At 36.7% G+C, this 22,044-nt stretch overlaps 3 protein-coding genes across 4 annotated transcripts in view; 2 read left to right on the top strand and 1 right to left on the bottom strand.

The window, feature by feature from the left end:
* Positions 1-7,043, top strand: part of dnah3 (dynein axonemal heavy chain 3) — a 44,444-nt gene extending 37,401 nt beyond the window's left edge. For both annotated transcript variants that reach the window (XM_051882121.1, XM_051882122.1), the window contains 9 exons: positions 256-481; positions 1,044-1,288; positions 2,052-2,168; positions 2,442-2,599; positions 4,335-4,502; positions 4,591-4,733; positions 4,864-5,068; positions 5,293-5,430; positions 6,552-7,043. In XM_051882121.1, the coding sequence (XP_051738081.1) occupies positions 256-481; positions 1,044-1,288; positions 2,052-2,168; positions 2,442-2,599; positions 4,335-4,502; positions 4,591-4,733; positions 4,864-5,068; positions 5,293-5,430; positions 6,552-6,905 (1,754 nt within the window). In that variant the 3' untranslated portion in view covers positions 6,906-7,043. The remainder of the gene's footprint in view (positions 1-255; positions 482-1,043; positions 1,289-2,051; positions 2,169-2,441; positions 2,600-4,334; positions 4,503-4,590; positions 4,734-4,863; positions 5,069-5,292; positions 5,431-6,551) is intronic.
* Positions 7,044-7,422: 379 nt separating this feature from the next.
* lyrm1 (LYR motif containing 1) lies at positions 7,423-9,560 on the bottom strand. The gene is made up of 4 exons (XM_051882214.1): positions 9,402-9,560; positions 9,256-9,316; positions 9,110-9,141; positions 7,423-7,848 (listed from the first exon to the last, which is right to left on the bottom strand). The coding sequence occupies exons 1-4, from the start codon at positions 9,549-9,551 to the stop codon at positions 7,735-7,737; spliced, it is 357 nt and encodes a 118-aa protein (XP_051738174.1). The 5' UTR covers positions 9,552-9,560; the 3' UTR covers positions 7,423-7,734.
* A 1,023-nt stretch (positions 9,561-10,583) lies between these two features.
* On the top strand, positions 10,584-22,044 carry dcun1d3 (defective in cullin neddylation 1 domain containing 3). Its single transcript, XM_051882201.1, has 4 exons — positions 10,584-11,142; positions 12,783-12,854; positions 16,086-16,631; positions 20,750-22,044. The coding sequence occupies exons 3-4, from the start codon at positions 16,201-16,203 to the stop codon at positions 21,240-21,242; spliced, it is 924 nt and encodes a 307-aa protein (XP_051738161.1). The 5' UTR covers positions 10,584-11,142; positions 12,783-12,854; positions 16,086-16,200; the 3' UTR covers positions 21,243-22,044.

Below are 22,044 nucleotides of genomic sequence, written 5' to 3'. Positions count from 1 at the left end.
GATATACAACATTAGTTATTTTGTTTTGAAAATTTAATATACTTATACAGTTTTTATTAATATTTTAAATCAGTTTTATTTTTTTTTAATACTTCAAGTTAAACTAAATGAAAATGAGAAAAAGGATAAACATGGTTTGTTCCAACCATGTGTTTTATTTATAATATTATAAGAACTAGAATCACAGTATATGACTGTTTCAGCGCAGATCTAAACATTTAGAGTTAAAGTTTTTTCCCTCTTTGTCTTACTCAGGACTACTGAAGTTTGCAGATGACTTGGGCATGGGCGGCAGTAAGACCCAAACAATCTCTCTCGGTCAAGGTCAAGGTCCAGTAGCTGAGCAGCTGATCAAGGCAGCGCTGACTGACGGCAGCTGGGTCGTACTGCAGAACTGTCATCTCGCAACCAGCTGGATGCCAACCTTGGAGAAGATTTGCGAGGAGGTCATCACACCTGAAAACACACACACAAGCTTCAGGTAAAAACAATGCTCGTTTACAATACATCTAAAAAACACATACATTGTGCTGTTTCAAAATAATCATGACTGAAGTGGTCAGTTTTAAAGCAAATCACACACAATTTCAACATGAAGTGAAATACAAAGGATATATTTAATCTCAAAATCAAAAGAAAAAAATCAAGAAATTAAATTTTTCATAAAATAAAGCGTGATTTATGATCATTTAAGATTTTAGCATTGTGACATTATTTTAATGACAATTAAGCATTTCCCCCCCCAAATTCTCATTATTATAATACAGTTATGCAAATCATCCTACAAAATGATTTTAAAATCAGCTTAAAAATAGATGCAGTAAAATAAATCCTACCATTATGTAATTAAATAATTATAATAAATAAGATTAATCAGTAGTAAATGAATTTTTCATTACAGTAATTAAAATAGATTAAAATATTTTTTCTATGGTAATCAACATTTTTGCAAATATTATTTATTATTTTTCTTTTGGTTTGTGAGACAAAAAATGTCCCAATTACTTACCCAATATCCTAACCCCAAACTCTTTGTGTTTTAGGTTGTGGTTGACCAGTCAACCATCTGATAAGTTTCCAGTGAGTGTTTTGCAGAACGGGGTGAAGATGACAAATGAGCCTCCCAAAGGACTGAGGGCAAATTTACTGCGTTCTTACATCAGCGATCCCATCTCAGACCCCGCCTTCTTCAACAGCTCAGCTAAGCAGGAAATCTGGCAGAAGCTACTGTTCGGCCTTTGCTTCTTCCACGCTCTGGTACAGGAGAGGAGAACATTCGGCCCACTCGGTCAGACATGAATCTGTAATGCAGTTTGCTTTCCTGTCTATAATCCTTCATTTGATTCAGCCTCCATCTCAAGAGAACAAACTGCTGTGGTACTCTGGCATACTATCATCAATCTACCTGATCTAATCTTTTCTAAACACACATTATACAACCACAATTGAATGGCAGTTTAATAAGAAGAGGCAGCTATAGGTTCATAGTTTGATTCCCCTGAAAACTATTAACACTATTATAAAAGCAAGCTTGTCTAATAAAACTACTAATGTTCTGGATATTATTAGGAAGAGTAATAATCCAACAATCAAATAAATACAATACAATACAAATTTTATTTCTATAGCACATTTATAACAACTGCTGTTGATCAAAGTGCTTTCCTGCATAATTAATACAACAAAAACAATTACAACAGTAGTATTGCATACATAATATTGTATTTACGAAAAATTGAGCCTAAAGGGCACATGTACAACGAAAATAAAATAGGTCCAAGTATAGAACCCTGTGGCACACCACTATGTAATTTAGCTGATGTAGAACACACATTTCCAATGCAAACTGAAAATGATCTATCCTTCGAATATGATTTAAACCAGTCTAAGGCGGTACCTTTAATACCAACATCTTCCCCAAAAATAAAGCATGCTCTTTTGACTCTTTTGTATTTTGTAAGACTTATTTACTGATTCATATCTTCTAAAGGGGGTTTCATTGTGACATTTAATATGTGTGTTCAAGCCTCTCTCTTCATCTTTCTCTGTAGGTTGGAATATTCCATATGAGTTTAATGAGTCTGACTTGAGAATCAGCATTCGTCAGATCCAGATGTTCCTGGACGAGTATGAGGAGGTTCCGCTGGAGGCCCTCACGTACCTGACAGGTGATTAAGCTAACAACCATCCAGAAAGCCCTAGTAAACGCATAGCAGTGTGCTAACAGCCACTCAGAACCCCTTAGTAATCACATAGCAACACCCTAGCATTATAGTGGTGAGTTTTGTATAGGCAAACTCCACTCTTTTCCTCAGAAAATGTAAAAATATAGTTCTTTAAATTTTTTGTAATACAAACCCATCTTAGCATCTACAGAATTTGATGAAATATAGTTTCATTTTTACAACACTTGAGGTCATGTTTGCTCGTGTTCTTTGTAGGAGAGTGTAATTATGGTGGGAGGGTGACTGACGATAAGGACCGGAGGCTGCTGATGTCCCTCCTCTCCATCTTCTACAGCTGGGAGCTCATTGAACAGGACAAGTATCGTGTGTGTGAGGGAGATCTGTACTATGTGCCGTCACACGCTCCCTACCAGGTACACACACAAAAAGAAATCAATTCTGTAAAGCAGCTCCAAAAAGACAAGAGTGTCATTGTTCAGCTGAAGTCAGTTTAGCGTTTCAAAGTCAGTTCATTATGCAAAAGAGAAGCATAAACAAACTATACTGATTTTACTGATTCTTAATGGAATAGTTCACCCAGAAATGAGGTCATATGATGCATTGCGTACAAGTCAAAACATTAAAACGTGCTGAATTGTGATCATTTATGAGACATGCGAAAACCATGATGCATATTGAAGCATCATGTTTGTGGCAGTGAATTATTTTAGTTAATTAAAACTAAAACTATTTTAAAAAATCGTTATATGAAATAAAATAACTGAAATAAAATACCATTTATTTCAGTGTTCAGTTACTTGGCATTTCTCATGTTTGTTAAGTTTAAGTTGAAAATTATTAAAAATAAAAATAAAAATGTAATACATTTAATAATAAACTTTATTAATAAAAACAATTAAAAACTACACTACCAGTCAAACGTTTGGAAACGGTAAGATCTTTAATGTTTTTAAAAGAAGTTTTGTCTGCCCACCAAGGCTGCATTTACAGTAAATACAGTAATATTGTGAAATATTATTACAATTTAAAATAACTGTTTTCTGTTTGAATATATTTTATAAAGTAATTTATTCCTGTGATCAAAGCTGAATTTTCAGCATCATTACTCCAGTCTTCAGTGTCACATGATCCTTCAGAAATCATTCTAATATGCTGATTTGCTGCTCAAGAAACATTTATGATTATTATCAATGTTGAAAACAGTTGTGTACTTTTTTTTTCAGGATTCCTTGATGAATAGAAAGTTCAAAAGAACAGCATTTATCTGAAATACAAAGCTTTTGTAACATTATACACTACCATTCAAAAGTTTGGGGTCAGTAAGAATTTTTATTTGTATTTTTTTGAAAAGAAATTAAAGAAATTAATACTTTTATTCTGCAAGGATGCATTAAATCGATCAAAAGTGACAGTAAGACATTTATAATGTTACAAAAGATTATATTTCAAATAAATGCTGTTCTTTTAAACTTTATATTCATCAAAGAATCCTGAAAAAAAAATATTGTACACAAATATTTTGTACAATTGTACACAATAAATGTTTCTATTAGAATGATTTCTGAAGGATCATGTGACACTGAAGACTGGAGTAATGATGCTGAAAATTCAGCTTTATTCAGAAATAAATTACTTTATAAAATATATTCAAACAGAAAACAGTTATTTTAAATTGTAATAATATTTCACAATATTACTGTTTTTAATGTATTTTTAATTAAATAAATGCAGCCTTGGTGAGCAGACGAAACTTCTTTTAAAAACATTAAAAATCTTACCGATTCCAAACTTTTGACTGGTAGTGTAGATAGACATGACAAAAACTACAACAAAACAAGAACAATTTAAATGAAAAAAAAAATAAAATTAAAATAAAATTGTAAATAAAAATTAAAACGGAAAATTGAATTCATGTAATAATAAACTTTGTTAGTAAAAACTATATAGACAAAAATTCCAACAAAACAAAAACTAATTAAAATGACAAAAACAATAAAATTACTAAAACTGTAAGTAAAAATTAAAATGAAAACGAAAAATTCAAAATATTAATAAAAACTATAACAGTATATTAAGGATACTAAAATAACACTGACTTGTGGGTATGTGGTTTAAGAGCTACAGAAGATGAATCTCTTTTATATGTAGAGTTATGTGGACTACATTCGCAACCTGCCCATCAGTGCTGAACCTGAGGTCTTCGGCCTCCACAGCAATGCTAACATCACCAAGGATAACCAGGAGACCAATCAGCTGTTAGACGGGGTGCTGCTGACTCTACCAAGACAAACTAGCAGCGGAGCCAAATCTCCACAGGTGGGAGGATGCAGACTGTAAATGACAAATAATTGACAGTTTTGTGTACCTGGTCTTTCTGTCAATGCGTTTGTCTGTGTCCATAAAGGAAGTGGTAGACGAGCTGGCCGAAGGAATGCTGGCCAAGCTTCCCTGTGATTTTGACATTGAGATGGTGACCAATAAATACCCACTCCTGTATGAGGAGTCAATGAACACCGTTTTGCGCCAGGAACTCATTCGCTTCAACAGGTACCAGACATATTGTCACCTACATTGATTTACATACATCAGGAAATGCATGATCAAGTGTATACCTTGAATGCAATATAAGTTGCTTTGGATAAAAGCGTCTACCAAATGCATGAATGTAAATTTACAGGCTGTCAAAGGTGGTGCGTAGCAGCCTGTTAAACACCCAGAAGGCACTTCGGGGACAGGTTGTGATGTCAGCCGAGCTGGAGAACGTCTTCAACAGTCTTCTCGTTGGGAAAGTGCCGGTCACATGGGCTGCGAAGTCTTACCCTTCCCTCAAACCCCTCGGAAGCTACGTGTCCGACTTCCTTGCCAGGTTGCAGTTTCTACAGGTGAACAAGTACCAACGAAAAAAAAAACACTGGAGGGGGAAGAGTTAAATATGCAGGGCGACACAATGCTGTCTTGTAGTGTGCATTGGTGTAATGTGGAGACTAGGTCAGCCAGTGTGTGCTCTGAGATTATTAAAACCAGTTGTGCTCTACCTAGGACAATTTCGCACTAGTCACCAAGCGGTTTCTAATATTTCAGCCATCTTTTTGTGTGTGTGCTTTAGGACTGGATTGATAATGGCCCTCCGTCTGTGTTCTGGATATCTGCATTCTATTTCACTCAGTCGTTCCTCACTGGTGTGTCTCAGAATTTCGCTCGCAAGTACACCATCCCCATCGACTACATCGGCTTTGAGTTTGAGGTTTGTGTGCCAATGAGAGAGTAAAGAAACTGAGAACATATAAGAAAAAGGGGGTGATCTGTATGGAAGCTTGTTTCTGCCACTAAATAAAAAAAAAAAAAAAAGGTAATTGACTTTTTGTCTTACAATTCTGACTTTATAGCACGCAATTGCGAATTTATATCACAATCCTGACTTTATAGCTTGAAATTGCGAGTTTATATCTCGCAATTCTGACTTCTTTTCCCAGAATTGCGTGATATAAACTCGCAATTTTAAGTTATAAAGTCAGGATTGTGATATAAATTCACAATTGCGTGCTATATAGTCAGAATTGCATAATTAAAAAGTCTCAATTACGTGCTATAAAGTCAGAATTGAGATATACACTCGGAATTGTCTTTTTTTCTCAGAATTGTGTTTACATCTCGCAATTCTGTCATTATAACTCGCGATTGTCAGAATTGCGAGATAAAAAGACACAATTACCTTTTTGTTTTTTTATTTAGTGGCGGAAACAGGCTTCCATAGATCTGTGGTTAATAAGGGAATGTTTTATAAACATTAACATCTTAAACACACGTGATTGGTGTTGTTACGCTAACACTACCTTTCAAAAGTTTGGAGTCTGTAAGATTCTCTTCAGTTTTTGAAAGTAGTCTTTTATGCTCAACAAGGCTAAATTTATTTGATTAAAAATACAGTAAAAGTGGTAATATTACAAAATATTATCACAATTTAAAATGGCTAATTTCTATTTGAATATATTTAAAATTGTAATTTATTCCTGTCATGCAAAGTTGAATTTTCAGCATCATTACTCCAGTCTTCAGTGTCACATGATCCTTCAGAAATCATTCTAATATGATGATTTGCTGCTCAAGAAACAGTTCTGATTATTATTGATGTTAAAAACTGTTGTGCTGCTTCATTTTTTTGTAAACATGATCATTTTTTTGGATACATTAATACTTTGAAAGGACAGCATTTATTTGAAATAGGAACATTATAAATGTCTTTACTGTAACTTTTGATCAGTTTAATGCTGATTGAAAGTATAACTTTATATTTAAAAATAAAATAAATAAAACAACCCCTAACTTATGAACAGTAGTGTAGATCATAATGTGCATCTCTTTTAGGTCTGTAAGCAGGAAACTCACATGGAGGAGAAGCCGGAGGATGGCGCATACGTCCGTGGGTTTTTCCTAGAGGGAGCACGCTGGGATCGAGAGCACATGGTTATCGGTGAGTCTGTTCCTAAAGTTCTCTTCGACACGCTGCCCATAATCTGGCTGAAGCCTGGAGAGAGCGCAACCTTCCTGCACGAGAGCGTTTACATCTGTCCCGTGTACAAGACCAGCGCCAGGCGTGGGACTCTTTCCACCACTGGTCACTCCACCAACTACGTGCTGTCCATCGAGCTGCCCTCGGACAAGCCACAGAAACACTGGATCAACCGCGGGGTCGCCTGCCTGTGCCAACTGGATAACTGAGCATATCCACAACAGATTGTGTTTACATTTTAACATGCCAAACATATCAAAACCCGAAAAAAATACAGCACTGATTAGCATATTGTGGTTACATTTAATATAATTGAATGGAGTAATAAAACAAAATGGCTTAAAGCACTATTGTGTAATTCTTTAGACGATAAATCAGCATGTAAACAAAATGGACAATTCTTATTTTTATGGAATATTTAAGTATTTATTATAAATGACTTAATCTGTGCACATTATTATTTTTAATTCATGTGTCTCGTAATCTTAAATCAAAATAACTTCCTCTCCCTCTTGCACCGACTTCTCTGATGATGAGGGCAGGGCAACCTGTTACTCACATGAGATCCACCAATAGCAAACCACAACCCAATCAGTTCCTCACAGACAAAATCAAGCCCCGCCCTACATTTGTTCTTGTTTGAGAAGCCGTTTCACTCAGATAAACGTCACAATAGGGAAAAAACTTCAGTTTCATGGTGACTTTAACATAACTGTGCAGAAATCATTTCTAGTGTAAACTCAAAAGTTTAATGAATGATGAGAAATAAACTAATGCAGCTTAGACGCTTTGCATGTAACATTACCTGAGAACTTTATACAATGTAGCATATGACAACAAAATAAATACACCTTTTAACATGAATCAAAACAGCTCACGTTAACATTCATCATGCTTTACACTGGCAGTGAGGGTAATTGCACTATGATCTGTTTTATGCTATAAACAACATGAACCAGCAAACTTTATAATGTTCCCTGATGCTTTTCGACACAATGTCCTACACAGTTTAAGATGACAGTGAAGTCTGTTAGTGTGTCAGGTCTCGTCATGTGACTGTAGGTACACAGGTTTGGCTTGTTTCCTCAGTCTCTGCTGAGCTCGCAGCTTTCTACCTTTCTGAGTGGCGAGACCCATCGGTGGAAGATACGTCTGAGAGAAAAGATTTGACGTATTAGTGTGTAAATCTCACAAAAACTGCCAGGAAACATATCAAAGTCATATTTCACTCCAAATTTAAAGGATTAGTTCACTTTCAAATGAAAATTAGCCCAAGATTTACTCACCCTCAAGCCATCCTAGGTGTATAGGACTTTCTTCTTTCTGATGAAAACAGTCGGAGAAATATTAATAAACATCCTGAAGCTTTATAATGGCAGTGAGCAGGATTAACGAGTATGAGCTGAAGAAAGTGCATCCATCCACATCCTATACTGCCTTCCGTATTCAAGTTACGAATTAAGTGTAAAACTCTTGCAGTTCAAAAAGCCTACGCTACATCCTACACCTTCCCTATTCAACTTACGGAAAAAGCTTAACTGACGCGACGCCAGTTTACACTTTCTTCGTAACTTGAATACAGAAGCCGGACAAGCTAGATATTTTACTTCATAACTTGTTAAATATGGATATTTTTTTACACAAACGCATCGCTTCACTTCAGAAGGCCTTTATTAACCCCCTGGAGCCGTGTGGAGTACGTTTATGATGGATGGATGTGAATGGACACACTTTCTTCAGCTCATACTCGTGAACCCCTGTTCACTGCCATTATTAAGCTCGGATGCATCAGGATGTTTATTAATATATCTCCGATTGTGTTCATCAGAAAGAAGAAAGTCATATACACCTAGGATGGCTTGAGGGTGAGTAAATCTTGGGCTCATTTTCATTTGAAAGTGAACTAATCCTTTAAAACCTAAAGGAATATGAAGTAAATATTTTTCCAAATGTGCATACTTTTGGACTAAATGCCCTAATTCTATTTGAAATAATAAGTACTGATTGATTTTGCACTCCTGACATAAATGAAGAAATTACTGTCACATGTAACTGTAGCACACTTGTAATGTAACTTTTTTAAATCATAAATAGTACAAACCTAAATCTTTCTAAACTACCGAGAACATGACCAAGTCATATTTAACCCCAAATGAAAAAGAAGACATCAAAACCTTTTTAGGATCAATAAATCTTTGCAAAAAAAAAATTATACATTAATATGTACACTTGTACAGTGCAATTAATATATAATATATATATATTATATATATATGTGTGATTTTTATTATTGTATTACACTAATGATGATATTGAGTTAGAGTTAAGACATTTCTTAATGAGATCACTTCTATTCACAAATACAGCAATATTATTATTATTAGAGCTTATGGTATTATGTGGAGATACTTACTGGTCTGGGATAGGGGTTCCTATAATGCAGTCCTGCCATGAAAAACAAAATAAAATCACCTGTTATCTGATAACACCCGAAAATTTCTTAAAAATGACCAAATATTTCTCAGCTCATAAATGAAGCATTTAATATAATATACAGACCGATCTCTATCCGAGCTTCACACTCTTCAATGCATCTCTGGATTGATTCTGGATCTGTTATCTATGACAGGGAGCAGATATTAGAAAACATGCTATGGATACGAGATGTCTAACAGGTCCTCAGGTGATGTGAGGTCAGTCCACACCTGCTGGTTCTGTCTGAAGAGGGTTCGGGCCTCCTGAGCGATATATTTCCGCTCGGTGTCAGTGTCCTGTGGAAGAGCAGACTGAGCCTTCCAACTGCGTACAATGCGCAGGACCCTCCTGTAGAGAGACAGCACTTCTGAACGAGACATCCGGACCACCTGTGAACATGAACAGACAACAGTACTGTATGTGTTAGAAGAACTTGACATTATACTGTATAATAATGACAGTACATTATTATTTCACCTTTGAAATAGCTCTACAATTCCCAAAGGAATTTTCTATTTTCTTCATATTCATGTTCATGTTTCAGTTTGCCCTTTCTCTTAATATTTTTATGCTGATGATCTAATAATTTTAATGGAAAATGTATGAAATTAGAAAAGAATGAAAAGTAGAAGTATTTTTTACTTTTACTTGTGGTACAAGACATTTAGTTCCAAATATAAATATATATATGGTGTCAAACTATTAATCGCGAAAAAAGTTAAAAATAAAAGTTTGTTTACATAACGTGTGTACTGTGTATATTTATTATGTATATATAAATACACATGTATATATTTAAAAATATATTCAATATATAATATAAAATATTTATATATAAATTAATGTATGTATAAATGTAAATATTAAGTATATACAACATGTATGTATGTGTGTGTGAGTGTGTGTATGTATATATACATAATAAATATACACAATACACATGTTATGTAAACAAACTTATTTTGGATGCGATTGTCATTTGACAGCACTAATATATATAGAGAGAAAATATAAGGTATGATATGTATGTATGTGTGTGTATATATATATGTACACACTAATGATTATTTCAACAATTATGCATATATATATATATATATATATATATATATATAATTGTTAATTATCATGCTGCCTAATTATGTTGAAATAATCATTATTATTCAGTATAAAATAAAACGCGCACAAAAAAATGTTACACAAACAGAAATCTGAGGCATGACCTCTGTGTTACAGTTAGGTAAACTGGATAGCTGTCAATACGAGATCTGCAGGGTTTGAAACATCCTTGACATATATTATAATTGTTACAGTCTTCCGTTTTATTCATTAAGAATCTAGCTGCTCATTATCTCTTCCTGATGAAATAAATATTACCTATGATCAATACAGCTTATGTGAACATCTCCGCACTTCCGCACCGTCCACGTGTTTGCGAGGAATGACGCCACGAACTGCTGTGAGTTTTGTTTCAAACTAGTCCGGGACGTTCCCATGTTGCGCACTCACACATCTGTGAGATGTTTGCGCAAGCTAAGTCTGCGTCGCTTTTACGCATACTCCCTCGAACCCAAACAAAAAGAGAAACTGCGATCAATCAGCGGCCGATTCGCGTTTCTTTGGTTTTGTGCGGTCGTATCAAGTCCATCAGGATCATCTCCGACCCCCCAGCACCGGTCCAGAGGAGTGGAAGTTGGTAAAGGCGGTGGTTTTACAGGAGCCGGTCCGGATCAGCGCAGGTTCGGTTCGGGTTCAGGTTCGAGTCTGTAGGAAGTGATGCGGGGGGGAATGTCAACTACGATCATCTAATGACCCAAAGAGCATCAGAAGCACACAAAGAGAAGCCCTTTCTCCTGCATTTTCACAGATATTCAGAACCGATCCGGTTCGGCTGGAGGGTGGGATTAGCTTTAGCTTTAGCATGACAGCAGGGATGCGCTGATTCTGATCCGTTTCATCATCTTTCCACAGGTAAATCAACACAAAACACCTTCAGTTCAAATCTCTGCTGTGTTTCTGTTCAGATTCTACACATTTTATAGTTCAAATGAAGTTTGGTGTGTATAAACGAACCACACTTATCTGAAGCTAACCAGCTAAGCTGCTAACATGAGATCAGCTCTTTAAAAGACTTTAACTGTCATATCGAGTGTTTCATTACTCACATACAGTCATATATGAATAAATCAGAACTATTCGTATAATTATAGAGCTTGTTTAGAGAGGATATGTAGTGTATTTGCTGTATAGATGGACAGTTAATCATAATTTTAAAGGAAAAGTTTCACATTTATTCTGATAGAGACTCTTGGCTGTGGCTCAAATTTAGTGAGCTACTAACCTAGACAGCATTATGGGGATCAAATATCGCTTATGATGACTAAAAATATATTAATAGATGCCCTAAAAATTATGTATGTATATTTTAGATGATTAGACTGCTGTCTAGGTAGACAACATCTGTGTAAGCATCTGTCTATATAATATATAACAGAGATTGTGAGAGGAATGGACATTTAATATCATAAAAACTGACATGAATTGACATTAAACCTGAGTTATCTTCACTATCAAAGAAGTACCATGGTTTTACTGTGTTTTACAGTGGTTTAACCATGATATTCTTAAGTTTCAAGTACCTTAGGGCAGGGCTTTCAGACTGAGGCAGAGAACAAAAAAATGTAATTTTTTAAATAAATAATCAAAATATTTTATATATATATAGATAGATAGAGATTAATATAAGTAAATAAAAATCTTACAGTAATATAATGAGTAGAAAACAACAACATCATAATATAGCTTAATATAAACTAGATATTTTCCAAATAATATTTTAGATTATCTATAATGTTATTTTTTTCACAGTATGAATTTGCTTTTTCTTCAAGAAACTATATAGATGGCTTTTAAATGTTGGTGTGGGGGTCTGTGATTTTATTTGGGGGTCTGTGGCGTCCCTGTGCTATTAGTGTGTTTTTGGTACCATGGTATATTGAGGACTTTGGAGCAGCATGCAAATACTTTGGTAAATGAATATGCTAAACATACAGTGTCCTAAAGTATGCCTGTAAATATCCAATTACCATGTTACTATGATTCACCATCCAATGTAGTCTCGCCCTACATTGAGCATCCTGTTATACTAGTAAATGCATCACATAATGGAAGTAAATTGGGTTGCGAATGCAGTTTCTTGTTGATTATAAACCTGCAAATGTGAACTTGTTCCTGGGTTTGACCTTTGACCTTTTCCCCCAAGCACTAGCCTCGTCCTCATCAGGTGTATGTTGCTATGACGATGACCCCTGTCAGGTTATATGTCATTTAATCGTGGCACTGGTCACACCAGCAATCCAACACCTCTAATGTAACCCGGCTCCGATTTGCCCTGTTTTATTTAGGTTACCTCATGGGTATTGTGTTGTGGGTTAGTTAGTTAGTTAGTTAGTTAGTTAGAGCATTTCCAGTCCTGTGATCAGGTGTGTGAAAGTGTCTCGGAGGATTGAGGTGTGTTGTGCAGATGGTTCAGATGCTGTGTTTCTGTGTGCCATATCATATTCTGATCGCTCTGTCACTTTTGCTTTGCTTGTTCCCGCTCTTTGGCTCAGGCTAGCGGATGTTCCGGCCGTCTCCATGGAGTTTCCTCAGATGACACGTCGGTTCACTGCTCGGGGACTTGGGTGAGTGTGTCCCGTACTACTGCACAACACAACATGTGATGTAGTCGCTCTGAGCCTGTTTTGCACAAGCAGTCTGATCCCAGAGTCCTCGCCGTTCATTATAAAGCAGATCGTTACGCTCCTGGATGCTGATTGGCCGGTACAGCATCCATAGAGACCAACTGTGAATGTACATGTCACCACTAGATCCACAAGCAGAAGGATGGAGGACACTTCAGTTTGAAGATTGAAATATTTTTTGAACATTTTTATTAAATAACCACTCAAGACCGCTGCGTGTTATATTTATTTATTTATAGGTAAATAAATATAGCTATAATAACAAGTAAAATAAATAAAAATATTCTAATTTATAATTTTTCAAATATTGTCTCATTCATATTAAATATACTAAATTATATATATATATATATATATATTAATATTGAAATCTTAATATTGACTTTTTTAATAATTACTATTTAGTATATTAAGTATATTTAATAATATTTAATAATATTTATTAATATTTATTTTACACACATACATACAAACACACACACGTGTGTGTGTGTGTGTTTGTTTGTATGTGTGTAAAATAAATATTAATATTAAAATAGAAATTAATTATAATTGTTGATTTGAAGAAAATATTCTTAAAAATATAAAATTATTAATATGAAATAAATATTTTACTATATATATATATATATATATATATATATATATGTGTGTGTGTGTGTATATATGTGTGTGTGTGTGTGTGTATATATATGTGTGTGTGTGTGTGTGTGTGTGTATATATATATATATATATATATATATATATATATATATATACACACACACACATCTATATATATATATATATATATATATATATATATATATATATATAATCGTATTCTAATTATATAATATATATCATATATATTTACAATATATTGTCACAGCTGAAGAACGTTGTTAAGCAAAGGTTATAAATCAACAAAATAGTACATCATCGAGGGCCTTAAATATTGTATTTCTCACATGGATAAATTATGGCACTAATTCATATTTGACACATTCTATAGTTTATTGTTCACTTTAAATGAGTTTTTTTTAATTTATTTATAAATTTCAAAAGCATAACAAAATTTTGCCTGTAGGCAAACTGTCTCGCTGTATGAGAAAAATAAATCAGAAGAGAGACACCCTGCATTTTATGTAATATTAAACACACAAACAAAGCCCAGAAACAAAGGATCCCACATGATGAATTATGAACACACATTGTTCTCATTCCTCCAAAGACATTGAAGAGCTCTTGCAAACAGCACAAACGGCTCATTATAAATGTGTTATTCTAAGAACTTCAGAGCGGATCCCTCGACATTCAGCCTGGTCTGTGTAACTCGTTCCGGCCTAGTAACACAGTTTTCAGGTGTTTGCTCGTGTCATAGCGGACGTGTTTAGGATCTCTGCATCAGAATGCAGGAGGACTCTTGACTACGAGAATCGCCCAATTAAAGCTCTCTGCGTTCTGTAACACACTGATTACTAGTTCAACAACCACAATGAATGGATCTCACCACACTGGTTGGTTAATGTCCTGCCCATACTCTGATTCACTGGCAGGGTGCAATTTAGCACACGTTGCTTAACTGGCTTTCATTGTTCAGAGGAAATGAGAATTCTGCGCACATGATGAATCAGTATTCAGTTCTTCAGGTTTGCCGTTCCAATTAAAAAAAACATTTCACAAGTTAAGAAAGCAGTCCAGGGAGTGTTGACCGCAGGGAGATGTGTGGAAGGAAGTGAAGCTCAGGTTCATCTAGGGAACTTTGTATTTGTGGACTTGGAAAGAGGAACAGTGTACGTGCAATACAGACTCATCTGATAGTCATTGTTCTTTGGAAGTGGGATGAAAAGGCTTGTGAGACCCTGCGCAACAGTCTTTCTTTCTTTCTTTGACATTTACACTCAGAAAGACCAGCTGGATTTGAATTTATATTACATTACAAGTGAGCATGAAATCATAATTGACTCTATACTTAATATTTCAGTGATGCTTTATGTTTGTTTTTATTTTAAAAGGTACAATGCACATTAACTGATATCATGTAAATGTACCGGGCTAACTTTCATCTACAGACCCTGGCAGGTTGATGGTAAGAAGAAGAGAACAACAACAAAAAGAATTCTATAAATACACATGCCTACAATTAGTAAAACAATGGTACGACCATATGGTACATAAAACATTAAACGGGTGGTTGATTATGATTTGACTTTTTTAGCTTTAGTTAGTGTGTAATGTTGCTGTTTGAGCATAAACAACATCTGCAAAGTTATGACGCTCAAAGTTCAATGCAAAGGGAGATATTTTCTTTTACAGAAATCGCTGTTTAAGGACTACAACAAACAGCTGGTAGGGACTACAACGAGCTTCTTCCCGGGTTGGTGACATCACTAACCCTAAAATTAGCATAAACCCCGCCCCCGAGAACATGCAACAAAGGGGGTGAGGCCATGTTGGGCTGCTTTAGAGAAGAGGAAGAGTTGTTGTAGTAGAGTGTTGTTGACATGCCGTCATTTTACACCGGACTGCTTCACAAACGAGGGTCAATTCAACGAAAAAAGATTAACATGACGGCACATGCTAGTGGATGAGTTGAATCAACTCCACAGCAACTACATAAATTTATCCACTAACCATTCAGAAATGTCTAAAAGTTGTAACTTCTTCCTGAGTCTCTCCATCAGTGTCGACTCCGGTTTGAACAATGTAAGGCTGAACACCGTTACTGACAATCCTCATTTTGACTGCGTGAGATTCTCCAGCTTTGTTGTTGTTGAGCAACCGAAGCGCAAGCTGTTAAAGCTCTGCCCTCTTCTGGTGCAGCAGCTCATTTGCATTTAAAGGGACACACACAAAAACGGCGTGTTTTTGCTCACACCCAAATAGGGGCAAATTTGACAAGCTATAATAAATGATCTGTGGGGGATTTTGAGCTGAAACTTCACAGACACATTCTGGGGACACCAGAGACTTATATTACATCTTGTGAAAAGGGCATTATAGGTCCCCTTTAAAAAACACATTCCAGTAAACATAAACAGAATATTGGCACAAAAATGCAAACAAAATTACTTTAAGCACAAGCAGACAGAAAACAAGCCATTTAATATTTCAGTGAAGTTTTAAAGTGACTCTCTGATTATGACTCGTTTGATTCTCCATGACGAATCTTTGATTTGAATCCTCAGGGCATGGTGACTGCTGTCCGTCAGCCAGAGCAGCGGCGTCTAGCAGGGGCCGTCTGGACCTGAAGGAAGACCTCCGAAACAGGACGAGGGAGACGAATACGAGAACGAGAGCGACATGGGTCAGTGTGTGACTAAATGTAAAAACCCCACGTCCTCTCTGGGCAGTAAAAGCGATAAGGATGCTGGGAAATCTCATGGTAAGAAAGGCGGCAGCACCGGTGGCGCGAACAAGGATGAAGTGGCCAAGTCCTCTGCCGACGTCATATTCAACGGCACCAAAGTGTCCGAGGTCACCGTGGAGGGCAGCACGGCTCCGGCCATCTCGGCAGGGGACTTGCGGCGGGAGCAGTCCTTGCAGGAAGGGGAAGGAGTGTCGCTCGCTCGGATCGACGAGATGTTCTTGTGTTATAAGGATGAGCATGAGGATGCCATCCTGGAGGAGGGTATGGAGCGCTTCTGCAACGATCTGTGCGTCGATCCGGCCGAGTTCAAAGTTCTGGTGCTGGCGTGGAAGTTCCAGGCTGCTACCATGTGCAAGTTTACAAGGTGAGTTTGAAGTGTGGAGGAGTTGGTTAAAAATTTTTTTTTAATGCATATATCTGATAAAAAAAAATACAGTAAAAACAGTCATATTTGAAATATTATTGCAATTAAAAATAACTGTTTTCTATTTGAATATCTTTTAAAATGTAATTTATTCCTGTGATCAAAGTTGAATTTTCAGCATCATTACTCCAGTCTTCAGTGTCACATGATCCTTCAGAAATCATTCTAATGTGCCGATTTGCTACTCAAGAAACTATAATACACTTTTGTAAGATTATATATGTCTTTACTTTCACGTTTGATCAATTTAATGCAACCTTTGCTTTGAGAAGCCAATCCCAGTGTGCATTGCTCCACAAGAAAATAACCCATCCAGTATGGCAGGTGGAGCACATTTGTTTTTGTGTGTGCTTTTTTATGTGGGTAGCATTCAGTATTTATGCTGTGTAATTGATTACTGTATACCAAAATGCAATGCACACCTTCAGTTTAATGTGCAATGAAAGACATAAATCACCATTTGTAACAGTTCTTTCATTGTGTAACAGTCAAAATTGAATTATTGTAATTATTTTAGTCATGGATGCTACTTGCCAAATTACACATTTGTAAGATATGGTAGAAGCAGAATGATAGGATTGCATTCTGAATAGCCACAGAGTTCTACAGCACAGCATTGTGGGTATTATAAGGGTCTGATGCAAAAGATGGAAAATGTGAAGTTGGAGTTGAAGAAAACAAAGCAATAAAGAGAAATTTTTAATGTTTTATTGTTGAATAGCAGTGGTGTTTGCAGTCACAGACGTGACACTGGGGTGAGAGATCATTAGTCACTGCAGTTCCTCCAGAAACAGACACAAACTTGCAAAGATTGCTTCATCTCGTCAGTGTTGCAATGATGCCATTTGCTGCCTTTGTGTGTTTGTCAGGGTTTTTGATTCTGTTTGTTTCAATTGGCATGAAATGAAAATATATTTTGTAAATGCATGTTATAGATCTTATCGTGAACAATTCATTCATGCATGTTTAATTTTCTTAAAATTTTGACCTCATAATCTTCAATCTGTTTGCATATCTTGGACTTCTCCAATCGTTTTGTCTGTTTAAACCACCTCATTCTTACAACAGACTGCCTGCTTTTATTCAGATCCGCCTCTATCCATTCAGCAACTGATGCACAAGTCTGCGATTCTGCCTCCTATGTTTTCTTCTTTTTTTATAATTCATTTCACTTGGACATACAGTCTCTCGCTACTTCAGTTTGTTTGTATTTAATGCACATTTATGTGGCTCAAATGTGTCTGAAGTCAACATGAAATCAAAACTGACCCTGTTAACTGACTTCATACATGTTTCTGCTCTTATTGTGCACAAATCAGTGCATGTTATTGTAAAGAAATTGTGTTTTCATCAAATTATAATAACATGCTCCACCTCTGAAACAGCTTTGTTTCAGCTGACGTTATCTAGGCCTTGTGGGATATCGTGGGTTATTGTTATGAGATTCTGTTCATTATATATTGATGTTTGGCTCCATTTTGAAGAGTTTGAGTTAAAATTGAGTAATAGGAAAACAAAGGTTTCTTTCACTATGGTTTATAAAATAAAGGTCTTAAATATAGTGAAATTGATTTAAAAAAATGTATATATGTGTATACATGTAAATGTATACACTGCTATTAAAAAATTTGAGGTCTCTAAGAAAAAGTGACAGTAAAGCCATTTAGATTTCTATTTCAAATAAATGCCTCTCTCTTGAACTTTCTATTCCTCAAATAAATCATGAAATAAATGTCACAGCACAACTGTTTTCAACATTGATAATAATCAGAAATGTTTCTTGAGCAGCAAATCATCATATTAGAATGATTTCTGAAGGATCATGTGACACTGAAGACTGGAGTAATGATGCTGAAAATTCAGCTTTGATCACAGGAATAAATTACAGTTTACAATATATTCACATAGAAAACCACTATTTTAAATTGTAATAATATTTCACATTTTTTACTGTATTTTTGATCAAATAAATGCAGCCTTGGTGAGCTACACCTATAAAAAACTACACCTATGGAAGTTCTATATGGAAGCTTGTTTCCACCACTGAATAAAAAATAAAAAAGGTAATTGCGACTTTTATCTCTGACTTTTTTCTCAGAATTGCATAATATAAATGTGAAATAGCGTGTTATAAAGTCAGAATCGCGAGATATGAACTTGGAATTGCAAGAAAAAAGTTAGAATTGTGAGAAAAAAGTCTGAATTGCAGGAAAGAAAGTCACAATTGGAAGATAACTTGCAATTGAAAGTCAGGATTGCCAGTTTATATCCTGCAATTCTGACTTTATTACTTGCAGTTGTGAGATTAAATCTGCAAGATGTAAACTTGCAACTGAGGAAAATAAGTCAGAATTGTGAGATAAAAAGTCTGAATTGTGAGGGGAAAAAAAGTCTGAATTGTGAGGGGAAGAAAAGTCTGAATTGCGAGGGGAAAACAAGTCTGAATTGTGAGGGGAAGAAAAGTCTGAATTGTGAGGGGAAAAAAAGTCTGAATTGTGAGGGGAAGAAAAGTCTGAATTGTGAGGGGGGAAAAGTCTGAATTGCGAGGGGAAAACAAGTCTGAATTGTGAGGGGAAGAAAAGTCTGAATTGTGAGGGGAAAACAAGTCTGAATTGTGAGGGGAAAACAAGTCTGAATTGTGAGGGGGGAAAAGTCTGAATTGTGAGGGGGGAAAAGTCTGAATTGCGAGGGGAAAACAAGTCTGAATTGTGAGGGGAAGAAAAGTCTGAATTGCGAGGGAAAAACAAGTCTGAATTGTGAGGGGAAGAAAAGTCTGAATTGCGAGGGGAAAACAAGTCTGAATTGTGAGGGGAAGAAAAGTGAATTGTGAGGGGGGAAAAGTCTGAATTGCGAGGGGAAAACAAGTCTGAATTGTGAGGGGAAGAAAAGTCTGAATTGTGAGGGGAAAACAAGTCTGAATTGTGAGGGGAAGAAAAGTCTGAATTGCGAGGGGGGAAAAGTCTGAATTGCGAGGGGAAAACAAGTCTGAATTGTGAGGGGAAGAAAAGTGAATTGTGAGGGGGGAAAAGTCTGAATTGCGAGGGGAAAACAAGTCTGAATTGTGAGGGGAAGAAAAGTCTGAATTGTGAGGGGAAAACAAGTCTGAATTGTGAGGGGAAGAAAAGTCTGAATTGCGAGGGGGGAAAAGTCTGAATTGCGAGGGGAAAACAAGTCTGAATTGTGAGGGGAAGAAAAGTCTGAATTGCGAGGGGGGAAAAGTCTGAATTGCGAGGGGAAAACAAGTCTGAATTGTGAGGGGAAGAAAAGTGAATTGTGAGGGGGGAAAAGTCTGAATTGCGAGGGGAAGAAAAGTCTGAATTGTGAGGGGAAAACAAGTCTGAATTGCGAGGGAAAAACAAGTCTGAATTGCGAGGGAAAAACAAGTCTGAATTGCGAGGGGAAAACAAGTCTGAATTGCGAGGGAAAAACAAGTCTGAATTGCGAGGGGAAAACAAGTCTGAATTGCGAGGGGAAAACAAGTCTGAATTGTGAGGGGAAAACAAGTCTGAATTGCGAGGGGGGGAAAAGTCTGAATTGTGAGGGGAAAACAAGTCTGAATTGTGAGGGGAAAACAAGTCTGAATTGTGAGGGGAAAACAAGTCTGAATTGCGAGGGGGGGAAAAGTCTGAATTGTGAGGGGAAAAACAAGTCTGAATTGTGAGGGGGGAAAAGTCTGAATTGTGAGGGGAAAACAAGTCTGAATTGTGAGGGGAAAACAAGTCTGAATTGCGAGGGGGGGGAAAGTCTGAATTGCGAGGGGGATAAAAAGTCTGAATTGCAGGAAAGAAAGTCACAATTGGGAGATAACTTGCAATTGATGTACTAAAACAATAACAACAATAACGGATAAAAAAAAATAACAAAAACACAACAAAATTCCTAAAACGTTAACTAAAATGAAAGTGGAAAATACAAAAATAAAAGCTAATTCAAAACATTATCTCAATGATACTAACATAAATTGTAATCTTCTTCCCTAAATTCAAATCACATTTTCTGCATCCTGTTTGCTTCAGGAATGATTCTCAGTCCTAGTGTGTTTTCTGTGTCTGTCTCAGGAGGGAGTTCGTGGACGGCTGTAAGGCGATCCAGGCCGACAGTATCCCGGGGATCTGCTCTCGGTTCTCTGTGCTGCTAGAGGAGTCTCGTGGAGAGGAGAGTTTCAAAGACCTGTACCGTTTCACCTTCCAGTTCGGGCTGGACGCCGAGCAGGGCCAGCGCTCGCTGCAGCGCTCCATCGCCATCGCTCTGTGGAGGCTCGTCTTCACGCTGGACACGCCTCCTGTGCTGGAGCGCTGGCTGGACTTCCTGTCGGAGAACCCGTGCGGCGTGCGCGGCATCTCGCGCGACACCTGGAACATGTTTCTGAACTTCACGCAGAGCATCGGGCAGGACCTCAGCAACTACAGTGAGGACGAGGCCTGGCCCAGCCTGTTCGACTCGTTCGTGGAGTGGGAGACGGAAAGACGGCGGAGGGAACGAGCGGACGGCGGCGCGGAGACGGAGCCCGCCGCGGACTGTGAGGCCGCTTCGATGTGGCCGGGACCTTGAGGGCGGACACTTTTGGGATGTTGGCGTGCGGAGGTGTTTCTGAGCCCGTCACTCTCCATCCGGATTCTAGATATTGTTATGAATTCTTTTGGTCTTATTGCATTGGGCATCCCAGTGCGCTCTCTGACTTTTGTTTTGATGAAAGGGCTCCAAATGAATTGTTTTTTTTAAGCACTTTTATTTAAGTTATTGCTATTGTTCATTTAATTTGTTTTAGTATTCACATTTCATCCAGAGCGGTTTCTTCTCGCGAATATTTTGGGATTCACCTACACGCCAAAGAAAAGGGAATTCTGTCAGCTGCCTACCGAGTTTGAACACACACACACACACACACACACACACATATTTATGCACTAAAGAAACCCACACATGCATACGTCAGCATAAATGCTGTGTTTAACGGTTATATTTGGGTTTCTTTTGACCGAGGAGTGTGTGTGGTGGTAATACTGGTCATGTTTAACATCAGACTGCGGTGATGGATGTACTGAAGCCCTCAAAACCTCATTTCTCATGTGCTTCCCTGCTCTTGTTTTATTCTTATCATTCATGTCCCTTCTGATGTGTTCATTCATTCTGCTATTCTCAACGGTCAGGTGTGTGTGTGTGTGTGTGTACGCGTGGGGAAATAGAGATTCATTTGCAGTTGGATGTCTGCTGTGAGCTTTTTCTTTTATTTTACAGTTTACATTGTTTTTTTGTTTTTTTTTAATTCAAAGTGATTTCATTTCAGTCTTTTGTGTCTGGTTTTATATAAATGATACAGTTTATAATGAATAAAAATGTGTTGAACATTGGA

This window comes from Ctenopharyngodon idella, chromosome 23 (genome assembly GCF_019924925.1).
Source record: "Ctenopharyngodon idella isolate HZGC_01 chromosome 23, HZGC01, whole genome shotgun sequence".
Taxonomy (NCBI): domain Eukaryota; kingdom Metazoa; phylum Chordata; class Actinopteri; order Cypriniformes; family Xenocyprididae; genus Ctenopharyngodon; species Ctenopharyngodon idella.
This window is presented reverse-complemented; position numbering and strand designations above follow the sequence as displayed.

What these genes read in the sequence shown, in the direction of transcription:
- lyrm1 (XM_051882214.1), bottom strand. Translation starts at nt 9,551, where the DNA reads ATGTCTCGTTCAGAAGTGCTGTCTCTCTACAGGAGGGTCCTGCGCATT. An exon ending in TCTTCAGACAGAACCAGCAG is followed by an intron (nt 9,317 to 9,401) that starts GTGTGGACTGAC and finishes TCCCTGTCATAG; the next exon opens with ATAACAGATCCAGAATCAAT. An exon ending in GGAACCCCTATCCCAGACCA is followed by an intron (nt 7,849 to 9,109) that starts GTAAGTATCTCC and finishes CTTTTCTCTCAG; the next exon opens with ACGTATCTTCCACCGATGGG.
- dcun1d3 (XM_051882201.1), top strand. Translation starts at nt 16,201, where the DNA reads ATGGGTCAGTGTGTGACTAAATGTAAAAACCCCACGTCCTCTCTGGGC. An exon ending in ACCATGTGCAAGTTTACAAG is followed by an intron (nt 16,632 to 20,749) that starts GTGAGTTTGAAG and finishes TGTCTGTCTCAG; the next exon opens with GAGGGAGTTCGTGGACGGCT.